The sequence below is a fragment of the Sander lucioperca genome, chromosome 9, assembly GCF_008315115.2.
Source record: "Sander lucioperca isolate FBNREF2018 chromosome 9, SLUC_FBN_1.2, whole genome shotgun sequence".
Lineage (NCBI taxonomy): Eukaryota > Metazoa > Chordata > Actinopteri > Perciformes > Percidae > Sander > Sander lucioperca.
Genome location: NC_050181.1, coordinates 40,729,035 through 40,743,227, shown reverse-complemented (window position 1 = coordinate 40,743,227; position 14,193 = coordinate 40,729,035). Strand labels below are relative to the sequence as shown.

Sequence of the window (14,193 nt, the reverse complement as noted above, 5' to 3'; positions counted from 1 at the left end):
TACGGTTTTATTTTACTTTCACACATACATCATTCTGTAAAGATGGAGAGAAAGAGAGATATGCAAAATCAATTGTATAAGGCAACAATGACTGTCAGGAGATATGATGTGTATGTCTGCAAGTTTCAGCTAGATATATAAACTTTTCTCTCAATATAGAAAGACTTAGAAATTAATATAATGACTTATACTAAGAAAAACTAAATTATTTCTAAAAATCCTAGGTGATGACATAATTGTTAAAAAGATATTACAAAGAAACATTCAGCTATGTATCAAATAATATTGGAAATTAACATGTGTAATTGTTGACCCATGTTGTGCATTAATAGATTTTGAATCATAATGCTCAGTATTTGTGTGCTGCCCTTCATATCACATATTTTCTGTGCATTTTTAGAATTTTTGAGACTCTGTGCAGCATAACAAATGTGTTTACATGCACATTAATATCCATGTTATGATCGGTTATTGGAGTGACCCGATTATGTGTTTCAGTGTCTGTGCATGTAAACACCATACTCTGGTTTCAGAAACGTGAATAAGCCCTTATCCCAGTTTTGATAAACCTGGAAGTGAGTGAGCTGATGCACTTGGATAAAAACTGGAAATGTAAACACTTCACCTAGGTTTCTGATCATTCTTTGCAATGCTCGCAGGTGTGTCCTCAAATTAAGTTATGCAATAGTCAGTAAGTTCTAGCAGAAGAATCGGATGTTTAATAATGTAATGATGGTGTACAAGCTGAAATAAAGTGATGTAAATAATCATTTTGTTGTTTCTCTCATCCTCCATTACTGAAGATGAGCTAAATTCAGTTCAGGCAGCCAGAAACCAAACAGAGTTCATCCTCAAATATTGAGGAAACTCAGTTGGTACAGAAACGATGCAGACAATCAGAAACCTGGATAATATTAAAATCATGATAACAGCGATGTGAATAACATGTTGACATCCTATCCGGTATATGATCAAAACCAGGATATTAATGTGCATGTAAACACAATCATTGTCTGCTTATTTATCTTTAATGAAAACAATGACTATCTACATTGCCGCATCTTGACAGTACAGGGCACAGGTTCTCTCCAAGTTGTGTCATCTCCATCAGGCTAGTCAATGTACTCCAACACAAACACATAGTTCTCTCCACATCTGAATGCCCTTTAACCTAAACTTCCATTCCAATGTTCCACCAGATCATTTTTTGTACCTTGATCTTCTGTCTCTGGAGGTCTGTGGCTCTTCATTGGATGATCAACCAAGAGTTCTATGTGGAGATAAAAAACAAGAGAAAAAACAAGTTTATACTGTACAAGTTGGCTGAGTTCCTAAGGAGGTTGCCCTGTAAGTGGTGCATCAGATCAGACAATAGTTGACTTCAACTTGTGCCCTTGAGAAAGGGTCACAGATTTATTTGTATATCTTTGATTTACACATGATGGCTCAGCACCAAGATGGAGATGGAGAATTTCTACTTTACTGTATATACTATCATCAGGCTTTTAAAGGAATAGTTTGACATTTTGGGAAATATACGCTTATTCGCTGTCTCGCCATGAGTACGATATGAAGGACGATGCCACTCTCACGTAGTGTGCGATACTGAATAAATAATATAAATAATAAATATGAAGCTAAAGCTAGTTAGCTTAGCATAACATAAAGACTGAAAGCACAGAGAAACAGCTAGCCTTGCAACCAGCAAAGACTGTGCCTAACCAAGGAATAGTCCAACTCATAACCCCCAGTAAAATCACAACTTGTTATTTTTACACTTTTGGTTTTTATACGGATTAAACAAACAATTACCTTTGGACAGAACCAGGATAGCCGTTTGCTGTCCTGCTTTCAGTACTCATGCTTAGCTAACCAAACCATCTGCAGGCGGCAGCTTCATATTTAACGGACAAATAGGAAAGTGGTGTTGCTCCTCCTAACTACCTTCCTTCTTACCTGCGATGGTGGAATAAATGTGATGCACACGGCTCTGCTGCTTGTCCAGCGCTTCCGTTAGCATCTGGTTTTCCACGGAGTAGTTGTAAGCTGGTGGGAAACAAAGATAGACATCAGTGAGTGAACGTTCACACATACAAAGACAAACACAACACTAGAGCTTGGCATTCTCCTACCGTAGTACAGAACAATGAACCACAAACAGAGCAGCACCATTGTGACACTGTTGAGGGATGAGTCTGCGGGGTTCACTTTCTGTTTCTGTCAGGAGGAAAATACATTTTAGATCTTAAATGTTGAAAACATACTGTAAAAGTCACAGATATTGAGAATTTAGTAAACAGAGCTTACTTCACGTTGAATGTCTTCTTGCAGTTTTTTTACAGACTCACTGGATTGCTCCTTGAGCATGTTGAAGCGTTGGTCCATGTACTCCTGTTGAATACACACACAGCTCTACTTAAACCCCTTAACATCCAGTTGTCCTTTTATTTATAGGTGGAAAAAAACATCTTATTCTACACTATCTGACAGTATAATATATCTGGAATCTATTTTTAAATTTGGAAACTCTGGAATCCCCACTAGAATTTAAAACACAGTTCAGGCAGTTGATTTGAATTGCGGAGATATGTGAAATCGGCAAACTTTAGTTTCTGCTGTGCTTATTTTCTGTACTGTGTTGCTTTGCTAGTTTCTTTGATAAACCACATCTAGTATTACGAACAGCAACATCTCACCGCCGGTCGGACTAACTGCTAGTTTGGGTGGTGTCCGTGTCTTTAGTCTGTGGCCCAACAGGTAAATTATGGAGGAAATATTTATTCATAATTCAAATTGAAAGTCCAAAGAGAAAACGAAGCAAGATCAAATTAAAAATATTTTTTTTTTTTTTTTTTTTTTTTTTCATTTGGCTTTTCCATTTGGATTTAATATTTGGCTTTTGAATTTAAAAATAACATTGGCTTTTCCATTTGGATTTAATATTTGGCTTTTGAATTTAAATTTAACATTGGCTTTTAATTTGGATTTAATATTTGGCTTTTAATTTGGATTTAATATTTGGCTTTTGAATTTACATTTAACATTGGCTTTTCATTTGGACTTGACACATGTCAATGTAAATGAGGAGGCGTGGCCCAAAGGCTCGGTGGGATGGTCTGAAACAAAAGGGGTGCAGAGGCACCTTATGAACAGCAGGGGGAGCTGACTGCTGGGAGCTCACTGTTGAGCATCTGTCTGCAGCTTGGCCACCAGGCTGGCTTATCCTCTTATTTCACATGAAAGAAACTGATGATGTAGGCTAAACACAAACCACATTTCATGCAACAACAGTGAAGTTTTCATGTAGATACTATAATTGGGCCCGTGTTAGTGAGGACTAGATTAGGACTGGATTTAAAGCTGATTCTGGTTTCCAACTTCGCCCCAGGTGTGTCTGTTTAAAACACGGACGGAGACAACTTCTCTCTTCTGATGTTTTATTTAATTAAGCAACAGTACAAACATGGGTGTGGGTAGCTCTGCTACGTGTGTTTGTGTGTTGTCAGATCTCGAGGACACACACACACACACACACACACACACACACACACACACTCACACACACACACTCACACTCACACTCAACCGGGTAGTCATCGTCCGAACTGCGACCTCTCCTTTTTCCTTTCTCTCACTTTTTTCTCCGGGTGGTGCGCGCAGTGTGAGGTGCGTGTCCACGCTATTCTCCGACACGTACTCACAACAATCACTCCTGATTGACGGCCTTTTGTACAGCCTGTGTACTTTTTTGTTCATTTGATTTCCGATTTTGAAACGATATCCAAATTTGAAAAATGGGTCATTTTAAACCTTGTTAATATTGATGACAATGTGTTCAAACGGAAAACGAGCCATATTTCAGGAAATAAACATGATTCTATTGAGAGACTTCCAGTTGACAGCGGTGTCTGTGAGCATCACTGGCCGGCCGGCAGAGAGGCGATCCCGGCCGCCACCAGCTGGCTGTCCCGTCAGACTGGAGCTTCTGACAACATTGGAGAAAATGTGCAGTTGGCCATCAATGTTTGTGAAACTGCCCATATTCAAACTCTACACAGTTAATTGCTCGCATAAAAAAGTCTCAATAGTGAATTTAGTGGTGAAATAGCAGACAAAAATTGTAAGAAGTTTCCAGTTGTTTGCTGCTGCTGCTACGGCAAACTCCCGATCTAGATTATAGAATTGATTTCTTTTTTATAATTTCCATCTGCTGTTTCACACGTTTTCCGTTTGAACACATTGTCATCAATATTAACAAGGTTTAAAATGACCCATTTTTCAAATTTGGATATCGTTTCAAAATCGGAAATCAAATGAACAAAAAAGTACACAGGCTGTACAAAAGGCCGTCAATCAGGAGTGATTGTTGTGAGTACGTGTCGGAGAATAGCGTGGACACACAAGGAGAGGTCGCAGTTCGGACGATGACTACCCGGTTGAGATTGTGTGTGTGTGTGTGTGTGTGTGTGTCCTCGAGATCTGACAACACACAAACACACGTAGCAGAGCTACCCACACCCATGTTTGTAGTGTTGCTTAATTAAATAAAACATCAGAAGAGAGAAGTTGTCTCCGTCCGTGTTGGAAACCAGAATCAGCTTTAAATACAGTCCTAATCTAGTCCTCACTAACACGGGCCCAATTATAGTATCTACATGAAAACTTCACTGTTGTTGCATGAAATGTGGTTTGTGTTTAGCCTACATCATCAGTTTCTATCATGTGAAATAAGAGGATAAGCCAGCCTTGTCGCCAAGCTGCAGACAGATGCTCCTCAACAGTGAGCTCCCCAGCAGTCAGCTCCCCCTGCTGTTCATAAGGTGCCTCTGCACCCCTTTCGTTTCAGACCCTCTCACCAGCCTTTGGGCCACGCCTCCTCATTTACATTGACATGTGTCAAGTCCAAATGAAAAGCCAATGTTAAATGTAAATTCAAAAGCCAAATATTAAATCCAAATGAAAATCCAATGTTAAATTGAAATCGAAAAGCCAAATATTAAATCCAAATGAAAAGCCAATGTTAAATTTAAATTCAAAAGCCAAATATTAAATCCAAATGGAAAAGCCAATGTTAAATTTAAATTCAAAAGCCAAATATTAAATCCAAATGGAAAAGCCAAATGGAAAATTAAAAAAAAAAAATAATAATATTTTTAATTTGATCAATGGAAAATTTAAAAAAATAATAATATTTTTAGTTTGATCTCGCTTCGTTTTCTCTTTGGACTTTCAATTTCTCTTTGGACTTTCAATTTGAATTATGAATAAATATTTCCTCCATAGTAAATTAGGTCTCCGACCTAATGTTAGTGAGTAAGTGTGAAAGCATCAAAACATGCATTTTAGATGAATGAGATGAGAGTATTGTTTGCGCCGTTAAATTGTATGTACGGGAAGCAGGAGTTTTCTACCCGGAAGTTATTGTAAACGAACATTGTGATTGGGCACAGCATGAATTTGTAATGACCGAGTGATCCATGGGGTGGAGTTAGGTGGAGCGGGTAGGTTTCAGATTCTCAGGGACCAGAAAATCTGGTTTTTCTACATGACATGCAGCAACAGGAATCTCCTATGTCAATGTGGTTAATCCCACTCTGTTTACAAGAAACTGTTGCTATCACAAACTTCCTTCCATAATCCATACATAAGGATGCCAAGATTTTTCCAGTGTAATATAGTGTAAAAGAGTGGTATTCAAAACTTACAGTCAGCTGTCTCCGCAGGACGGAGGAGGCCTCGGTGGCCAGGTTGTGCTGCTTGCTCTCCAGGGCGCACACATTGCAGATGTAGCGCCTGGATGCGTTGCAGTAGTATCTCAGCACCTCGTCCTCGTGCTGTGGGCATTTCCTCTCCGGGAGGTCACCCAGAGGACTGACCAAGGGGTGTCCCGTGTACACTGGCAGCTCCAGGTGGTCCTTGACGTGCTCTTTGCACAGCGACACCTCACACTTTAGACATGTTTTAATGGCCAGAGTTTTGTTCTCCAGGCAGCAGTCGCAGTACACACTTTTTGTCTGCTCTTCCTGTTTGCAAAAATCAGATTATGACATGTGGGAAAAGGCGTGTTAGACATTTTGTCCACTTTTGAGGATTAGTTTTACCAGTCCACAACTATTCTAGTTTATTCTCTACATCTTCTAAGTGTCACTATTAAAAAGATTGTAGGTGGAAAAAGTGATTATAGCAGATACCCTTCTCCTCCTGTTCACCCTGAAGTCCTCCACGACGTTGGCCAGTGCGTAGCTCTTCTGCACCCCAATGATTGGTCCAAAGTGTGCTCTACAGTCTGGGCAACGGAAGGGAATGTCTGAGGAGTGATCCATCATGTTTTCCAGACAGCCCATACACATGCTGTGTCCACAGGGCAGCTGCCGAGGATCCTTAAAGATGTCCTGGCACACTGGGCACATCAGCAACTCCTCAAGCTTTGTTTTCTCTGTATCTTCCATTCTTGATCCCTCTTCTTCAAAGAGTGCCAATGAGCATGAAAAAAGCATACAGGAAGGAGTTAACTGCAGAGTTCGTCCAGCACTCAGCTGCTGCCTTTGTAAACACTTGTTTAATTTGTTATGAATTACCCCACCAGCCTTAGCACAAGATCACGGGAGTACTACTAATCGGTACAATTATTCCTACCTTTAAAGCTAAAGTTGATGCTTGTCTTATCCTCCATACACACAATGCTCAAAGTGAAAGCACTGCTGAGTTTATATTTGTACTTCCTGGTGGGGCGGGGCCTAACTGGAGGAGACTCGAGACGAGATATTTTATAGTTGAATACAGGATTACATAACCAAAATGTCATTAGATATTACAAAAACAAGACAACCATTTTTAGAAACTGCTACTTTTTTATTCATACAGAGTGTGTAGAAAATAAACACGTGTTTGTGGGTTGATTAGACTTCTGAGGCAGACTTCGGTTGTAGCTAGTTTGAGAACGTGTCATCGACCTCTGTATAGTTATTTTCCTCCAAATGACATCTTGACTAATCATTAACACGAGTATATTGGCTCTGGTCAATACAAGTGTAAGTCCAGTCCTGTTGTTTTTGCATGCCGACTGTCATCGTGGCCCAACTGTACAGAGCTACCATTGATGTTGGTTACACCTGTGGGCTCCCAACTCAGTCCAATCAGCCAAATTAACTGAAAACACCTGTGTGGCTGTACCATATGGCTGTGTAGGAGCTATACAATAATCTTAAACTGTGATAATGTAGCTAATGCAATATAACCAATGGACTTCTGGTGAACTGTCACTTGAACCAGGTAGATGCTTATCTTCTACGTCACACTAAGAGCCTGAGGTCGGTGTTTGACTAAATTGACCAAATGTGCGTCAAAAGTCAGAGCCATAACTTTGCCGGAAAAAAACGTGTTTACTTACTTAATGTATTCTTTCCATTTCTCCTATGTCCAGCGAGATTAAACTAAAGTCACATTTAGCTGAGCATGAAGTAGCTAGCTATTAACGATAGCTAATCCACAACTATTTACAGTCTAGTTTTAGTTAACATTACAGTTTAAACAAAAACAAAACAAATCAGACTTTTCATGGCGTAGCTAAATTAACCAAAATGTACACATTAAGTTAAAAACCGCGGCACTGGCAAAGCCATGAATGTATTATATATTATATGTTGAAATCAATCATCAATCAACGTATTCAGTCATCTTTTCCTGTAACCCAGAGCTAACTGACTAATACATCCATGACTCCCATAGACAGTAGCTATATAAGAACTTAAGCTAACTCCCGCGGATGTATCAGGCAAGCTCCATGGCAACATTACACTTCCCAAAGCATGATGGGAAAAATATATTCATCCCAAATGGAATAAAAAAACAAAATCTTATTAACTAAGTACACTTACTTAAATACTGTACTTAAGTACCATTTTGATGTACTTGTATTCCAATGTTATGCTACTTCTGCTCTTCTACATTTTGTAAGCCAGCATTGTACTTTTCGCTCTACATTAAGCATACTAGTTACTATGTAGAGTTGGATTATTTATTTTATTATTTATTATTATATTTATTTATTAATTATAAAAAGTATAAATAAAACAAAAACAAATTATGTTATATTATTATAGAATAAGCTACCCGGCATAAATAGTCATATAGCCCCATGTACCTTTACCAGCTGCAAAATGGGCCATTCTACATAACTAGTACTTTTCTTTTTGGTACTTTAAGTACATTTTGATGCTAATACTTTTGTACTTTAACCTAAGAAAGATGTTAAATGCAGGGCCATTGTAGTTATACACTGTGGTATTGCTACTTTTTCTTCACAGATCTGAATACTTCTCCCACCACTACTTAATAGTCTTATTCTGGAAATAAAGTAGCTAGGACATGTATTGGCTATACCATTAGATTTAAAGTGCTTTATAACTGATCTATTAAGCATTAGTAATTTATCTATTAACTATCAATTAACCATTAGTTACAAAGTATAAACCTCTTATAACGGGTGCTTCATTTAAAAGTCCTGCCCTTCCTCCAGACTGAATGTAGTGTGTTGAGTGTTGTTGGATTTACACAACAAAATAACTCAATTATCTGCCACAAAACATATTTTTTATTAATACACAAGAACATTTTATATAGCATCAGAAGTTTAAAAAAAAATGAACGCAGGCATGTATTGGGTAATATAAAAACTTTTTTTAAACGGTTTCAAAAAAGAGAACATCCAATGACATTTGTTTGGCCATATGTACACGTTAACATAACATTAAAACAGAATGTCTTATAAAGTCAGCAAGGATAGTCTTTGACATCTAGGTCAGGAAAGAAGTCTAAATACATTCAGTTATCATAACATGAATACAAAACCAAACACTTTTTGATAAGAGACATAGTGTAAAGTAAAAAAGTCATAACATAAAAAGAGTATAAAACATTCAAAAGAAACATAAGTGGAAGGCTGGCAGGTGAGGATCTGTATTTTGCCCATCCAAAACAACCAGATATCTTCTATCTGTACCCACAAAGGCATACAATTTTACTGATGCGTTCCAACCAGGGCCCCAGGAATTGCGCTCAGCCCTGCAGCCAATTTTGTCCACTGGCCCACCTGCGGAATTGCAACAAGAAATCCCACTGCAACCCAAAAAAAAAGATTTTCCCCATAGGCCAACATTGTAAAAGAAACTCCTGTAAAACTGATGACAGGACACAACGAACTGCAAACTGCAGGTTGATTATGACTATTTCTATTCTGAATTGTTAGTCCTTGGACTTTTGATATCTGAAAAACTCTACTACGCACATTCAGTGGGCCGCATATCTCTTAAGTCAATTCGGAAGCTTAGAAATGTTTTCAGTATATAAGCCAGGCGAGCGACTCCAATGAACTGAATAGGCGCCATTTTTGAGATCTGGTTGTTATTATACATCCATGGTTCCAAACCATTTACAAGACACAGCAATCTCCAAGGAGCAGTGAAGTTTTTCAGCAAATATGTAGTATACTTGGTTAATTGTGCGATGTGGAGGGGACCCTTGTGCAGACTGATTCTGTTTCTCAAAAGGTATTATACAAAAATGTGTCAAGTAGTTGTACAACTCTTATAAACTCTCATAGCCTTTTAACTTGGTCATCTGAACATTACATGACCATATTCTACAAAAGCGATACAGTGTTTTCAATCTGAGGTAGAAAGTGATGAAACCCCCCACAACCAGCCACTGACAGCTGTTTTTACACTGCTACAAGCCAGCAATTGTCCTGAACGAAGGAACAAAGAATCCACACTGGCTCATTTTGTGTTTCTCCAGATTTTTTAGGATCCTGAACATCTTGCCACAAGTGGCACAGTTGTAAGGCTTCTCCCCAGAGTGAAACCTCAGGTGTGCTTTCAGATTGTCTCGCAGACGGAAGCTTTTGCCACACTGCGTGCAGGTGTGCGGCCTCTGCCCCGTGTGGAACCTCAAGTGGCGTCGGAGGCTCTTCCTCAGTGCAAACGACTTAGAGCACATAGTGCACGGGTATGGTTTTTCTCCAGTGTGAAAGCGCTCGTGCCGCCGGAGAATCTTCCTCCGCTTGAACGTCTTTCCACAGATGCTGCAAGGGTATCCATCACGGGAGTGGGTGACCACCTTCTGAAGCCGCCAAACGCCGTTTTCACAGGGGGTGAAGCAGCAGAGGCGGTGGCCAGTGTGAAGACCTTGGTGGCGGCGGAGGTCTTTGGGCAGAGGCCAACCAGTTTTGCAGTTAGCATCATGACCTTTGACAACAGCATCCTGAAGCTTCATCGCTGACTCAGGCACCGTGAGCACGTCCACCAGCTGTACCACACATGGACTCATCAGTTTTTGCTCTGGAGAAGTCAGTTTCAGTTTCATGTGGAGGTTATTTGTCGTCTCCTTTGGCGTGCGGATCCGTTCCCAAACCCCAACCTGAGCAGGAGTCACAGCTCCATCAGACGGGGACGGGCTGTAGGCGGTGCCCTTGGCGGTGCTGACACAGACCTGCTGAGGCTCGGTTTGAACAGGCTTCTCTGAACTGTCAGTTTTGGGAGCTGGAGACTCTGGCTTGAGGATCAACGGGCAGACAAACTTAACCTTCTCTCCGGAAACGATATCACACGTATCTGGTTGGATCACAATAAGCTTCTGTTTAGCTGGTGAGCTTTGCTTAGGTCCATGTCTTAATGTCTCTGCGGAGACTGAAAAAGATTAAGATGCATTTTTAGTTAATATTGTACATTCCCACCATCCTCTTCTCATTCAGCTTCAACATCCCTCCACCATGTTTAGAAAGCTTCTTGTTTATCTGCTATCTGACTGAATAAAAAGTCCCTTTTCATACATGGAATATGTATCATTGTTGGCTTTATCTATCTGTTAAAGTGATTACTTTTTGTCATTCAGACGTGTACATTTATGGGAAGAGACAATGCTTGCACATTATTTGGCACCTGGTGTGTGAGAGAGAACAGCAGTGAGTTAAAAGTGTTACAAAAAGGAAGAAAAGTGTTTTTTTTTCTCCAACAGGCTGCATCACTGATGGATTTTAAAACTTATTTTGGGAGGAGACATGAAATACAAGATGCGTATCTCTCTTTCTTTGCGTGTTTTACCCTGTGGAGCCTTTAGGTTCATTTGATGGCATTCAGTTTGCCGTTGTGACTTTTACGTAAAGCGGCCATGGTGCTTATTCGGACACGACACAAACATGTTAAATTGCCATCAGATTAACAGTAATGGGGTGCTTGACTGAAAGGGACGGGATCAGTGACAATCAGTGCTAAAGTTTTAAATAAGTTCTGCAGCAGTGAAAAGTCTATGTAGTGCACCAAGGTATCACTGCCACAACATTCGTCTTCTCTCTTTAGCTTCAGGACATCTTAAATCTAAAGTAAAGTTATCATAAGACAAAACCAGCCGTATTTGCTTAAGATGTTTGATTATTAGGCGTGGCAAATTTCAGCATATACATACTTTTAATGTAACTGCACACTTTACTGTAAGCTCGGGCAGTGTGACTTCACCTCACCTTGGTAACTCTGTGGTGGAGATGTGGATACTTATTAGTGAAATGTAGAAAGGTTTGGTAGATGCACTGATATGATATGCAGCCTCACGTTTTATCTACGGTATCACTTAATAAGTGCTATGTTTGATATTTAAAAAAAATCTCGTAGAACTGTTGTAGAATTTGCTTTCAATAAACATCAGGGTTTGTGGGGGGGAGACACAAGAGTGTCCATGTTTCCTGACGCTACCACTTGGCGTTATTAAGCCTTTAAGTGGGACAATCTGTGACACTTGTGTCTGTGCAATGACTAGAATCCCGGGTATTTGTTTTAATGCTTCTCTATGTGTAATCTAATTAGTTAATCCATCCATTTTTCTAAAGTGCTTATCCTGTTCAAGGTTAGTTAGCTTTTAGGGCTTTCTGCCTAAAAGGGTTTATTTGAACCCAAACCACTATCTTCTCCTAAACTTTAAGTAGTTTTGTGGCCTAAACCTAAGAAGCGTTCTGGCAGAAAATGCTTTTGGTCTAAGAGCCCTGAAGGCCAACTTCTCCCATGTGCTTCAGGTTCACTGTGGAGTGGAGCCTATCCCAGCATGCATTACGACACTTGCCAGTTTATGACAGGGATAGGTCACGTTTATGTGTGTCTGTTTTTCTTTAACAGCACAATGCAGGAGGAAAAAGCTTAACCAATGATAAGACAGATGATTTGTATCAATCAACCTAACAAGCATATCAATATTGGACATCAAATTTGTTTTATCTCTCCAATGTTGCTTCTTTAAAAAAAAAGTATTTTGTTTCTAGCAACACATTTCCAGGATTTGATCCATGGGTTATGGGCAGAAAAACTTCCAACTTCTAGAAGTTAATGAAATGGCCTAACAAACACTGTCCTGTTAATATCTCGGACCCCTTTCTTTTATTTGCAACTGCCACTTGTAAAATGTGCTGTTTGTAATCTAAACTAATGGCCTATAGTTGCAGTCCTACTTGTTAATATGTACACAATAATTCAAATCCTCCATGGATTAAAAACATTTGCATAATTTGTCTCTGTTTGTCAGTGTTTTTTAGCCTTGGATTTCAACTCCCTGTCACAGTGCTTTTCCTTACCATGCAAAACAACTTTTGTCTGAGTTGGAGACTCTGCTTCAATCCCGCTCAACTCCACCATATCTACAGTCTTTGCCACAACCTGTTTAAAGAAAGAACATAACACATTTGCATGCTGCACTGGATGTTATGGGAACAACAAATAAGGGTATGAAAGCCCATAGGGGACTTTATTAAAATTATAGTGTAAACTTGAAAATATAATTCCAATTTAAATTTTTACATACTTTTATGGCCGTTCTATGACCATGCAAGCATTATTTGAGTCACAATTAAAATGCAATTTTCTAACTATTTGAAAGATGAAAACAGAATTTGACATTTTATTTTCAAAGACAACCTACTGTCCAGTAGACAATTTTCAAATGCAATAAGCGATGCAGTATGTGAATATTGAAATGCAAATTAACATTTTATTTTCACATACTGCATTGCTTATTGCAAATAAAAATGCAATTATCAGATTTGATTATTGCATTTTTCATTTTTTACTGAAAACCATAATGCTATTGCAGAGTTATATTTTCAAGTTTACATATCATTTTAATAAAGTCCCCTATGGGCTTCCACACTGGGACAACACATCACATTAAAAAGGTACTTTTTTTTTTATTTTTTTTTTTTTAAAAAAAAGGTACTCAGTAAACAGGCCATGATGTGATGACGTGCTAATTTACAAGTCACAAAGCTGCCGAAACTACAAAGTTGCTCAGTTTCACTCAGCCTGTCACACCCCTATATACTCACTAACCTGTTCCTTCAGAGGTGACCACTCCGGATCAACTTGGCCATTATGTTCAGACGATGGGATTTCAGATGGAATGAGACACCCCTCCACCTCCTCCCTGATCTCCCTCAAACAATCACCATCTGAGAGTCCTGTGGAGAAGAGGGGGGGAGGGGTTAAGACAGAGGCACACATACATTCCTTTACAGTATGTTTGGGAACACCGTGCAGGAGTTCAGTACACATTCAAATGAATAAAGTGTGTGCAAGAACTAAATGTCCATAAGCATCAAGCTGAATGTGTGCTGAGTGCATACACAATGATCATTTTTCTGAATTTGTCATGCATTGAAAGCAACTAGTGTGCACTCTACATCCTAGTCGTGGACGTAAACAGGAAGTCATAGCATTTAAAGCTCCAAAGACACACACCAGAACGCTCAAACGGCAGATACATGTCCTCGTCCACTTGCACTCCGATGCTACGTGTGGTGTCCTCAGTCGTTAAACTATCCAGTGTTTTATTTGTTTTTTTGTCCTCAGTGCGGCCCACATCCACATCCAGCGCCGAGGCTCGGTATCTGCTCTCGAACAGTTTGGTTAACTCCGCCGTGGCAGCTTTGACCAGCGCTCCGAGCACCGACTCCACCTGCGCCTCGAGGTTCACGACGCCCGCAGACATTTTGGCTGCTCCGACAGTGCAAAAGTCCGCGTTTGTATACAAAGTTCAGAGTAAAATGGAAGTTAAAAATTAGCAGAGGTCTTTATTTACCAACGACAGCCACATGGCTTGCAGAAAGAAGAGGCGTGTCTCTTTCCGGCGCAGGCGCGCCAAACACTGAGGGGGACGGCC

The 14,193-nt window shown here is 39.6% G+C and overlaps 2 protein-coding genes across 5 annotated transcripts in view; both read right to left on the bottom strand.

Annotated features, from left to right (window-relative positions):
* Window positions 1–14,193, bottom strand: part of LOC116055067 (E3 ubiquitin/ISG15 ligase TRIM25-like) — a 28,120-nt gene that overhangs the window by 5,154 nt on the left and 8,773 nt on the right. The window contains exons 2-8 of one of the 4 annotated variants that reach the window (XM_031306824.2): window positions 7,643–7,700; window positions 6,192–6,465; window positions 5,706–6,023; window positions 2,308–2,391; window positions 2,133–2,217; window positions 1,957–2,046; window positions 1,214–1,270 (exon numbers count right to left, since the gene is read on the bottom strand). In XM_031306824.2, the coding sequence (XP_031162684.1) occupies window positions 1,214–1,270; window positions 1,957–2,046; window positions 2,133–2,217; window positions 2,308–2,391; window positions 5,706–6,023; window positions 6,192–6,449 (892 nt within the window). In that variant the 5' untranslated portion in view covers window positions 6,450–6,465; window positions 7,643–7,700. Of the gene's footprint in view, window positions 1–1,213; window positions 1,271–1,956; window positions 2,047–2,132; window positions 2,218–2,307; window positions 2,392–5,705; window positions 6,024–6,191; window positions 6,466–6,636; window positions 6,827–7,642; window positions 7,701–14,193 lie in introns of those variants that run through there. The other 3 variants (XM_036005455.1, XM_031306823.2, XM_036005456.1) reach the window with 3 other exon arrangements.
* Window positions 9,617–14,190, bottom strand: si:rp71-1g18.1 (uncharacterized protein LOC559922 homolog). Its single transcript, XM_031306830.2, has 4 exons — window positions 13,773–14,190; window positions 13,365–13,492; window positions 12,614–12,695; window positions 9,617–10,685 (listed from the first exon to the last, which is right to left on the bottom strand). The coding sequence occupies exons 1-4, from the start codon at window positions 14,020–14,022 to the stop codon at window positions 9,727–9,729; spliced, it is 1,419 nt and encodes a 472-aa protein (XP_031162690.1). The 5' UTR covers window positions 14,023–14,190; the 3' UTR covers window positions 9,617–9,726.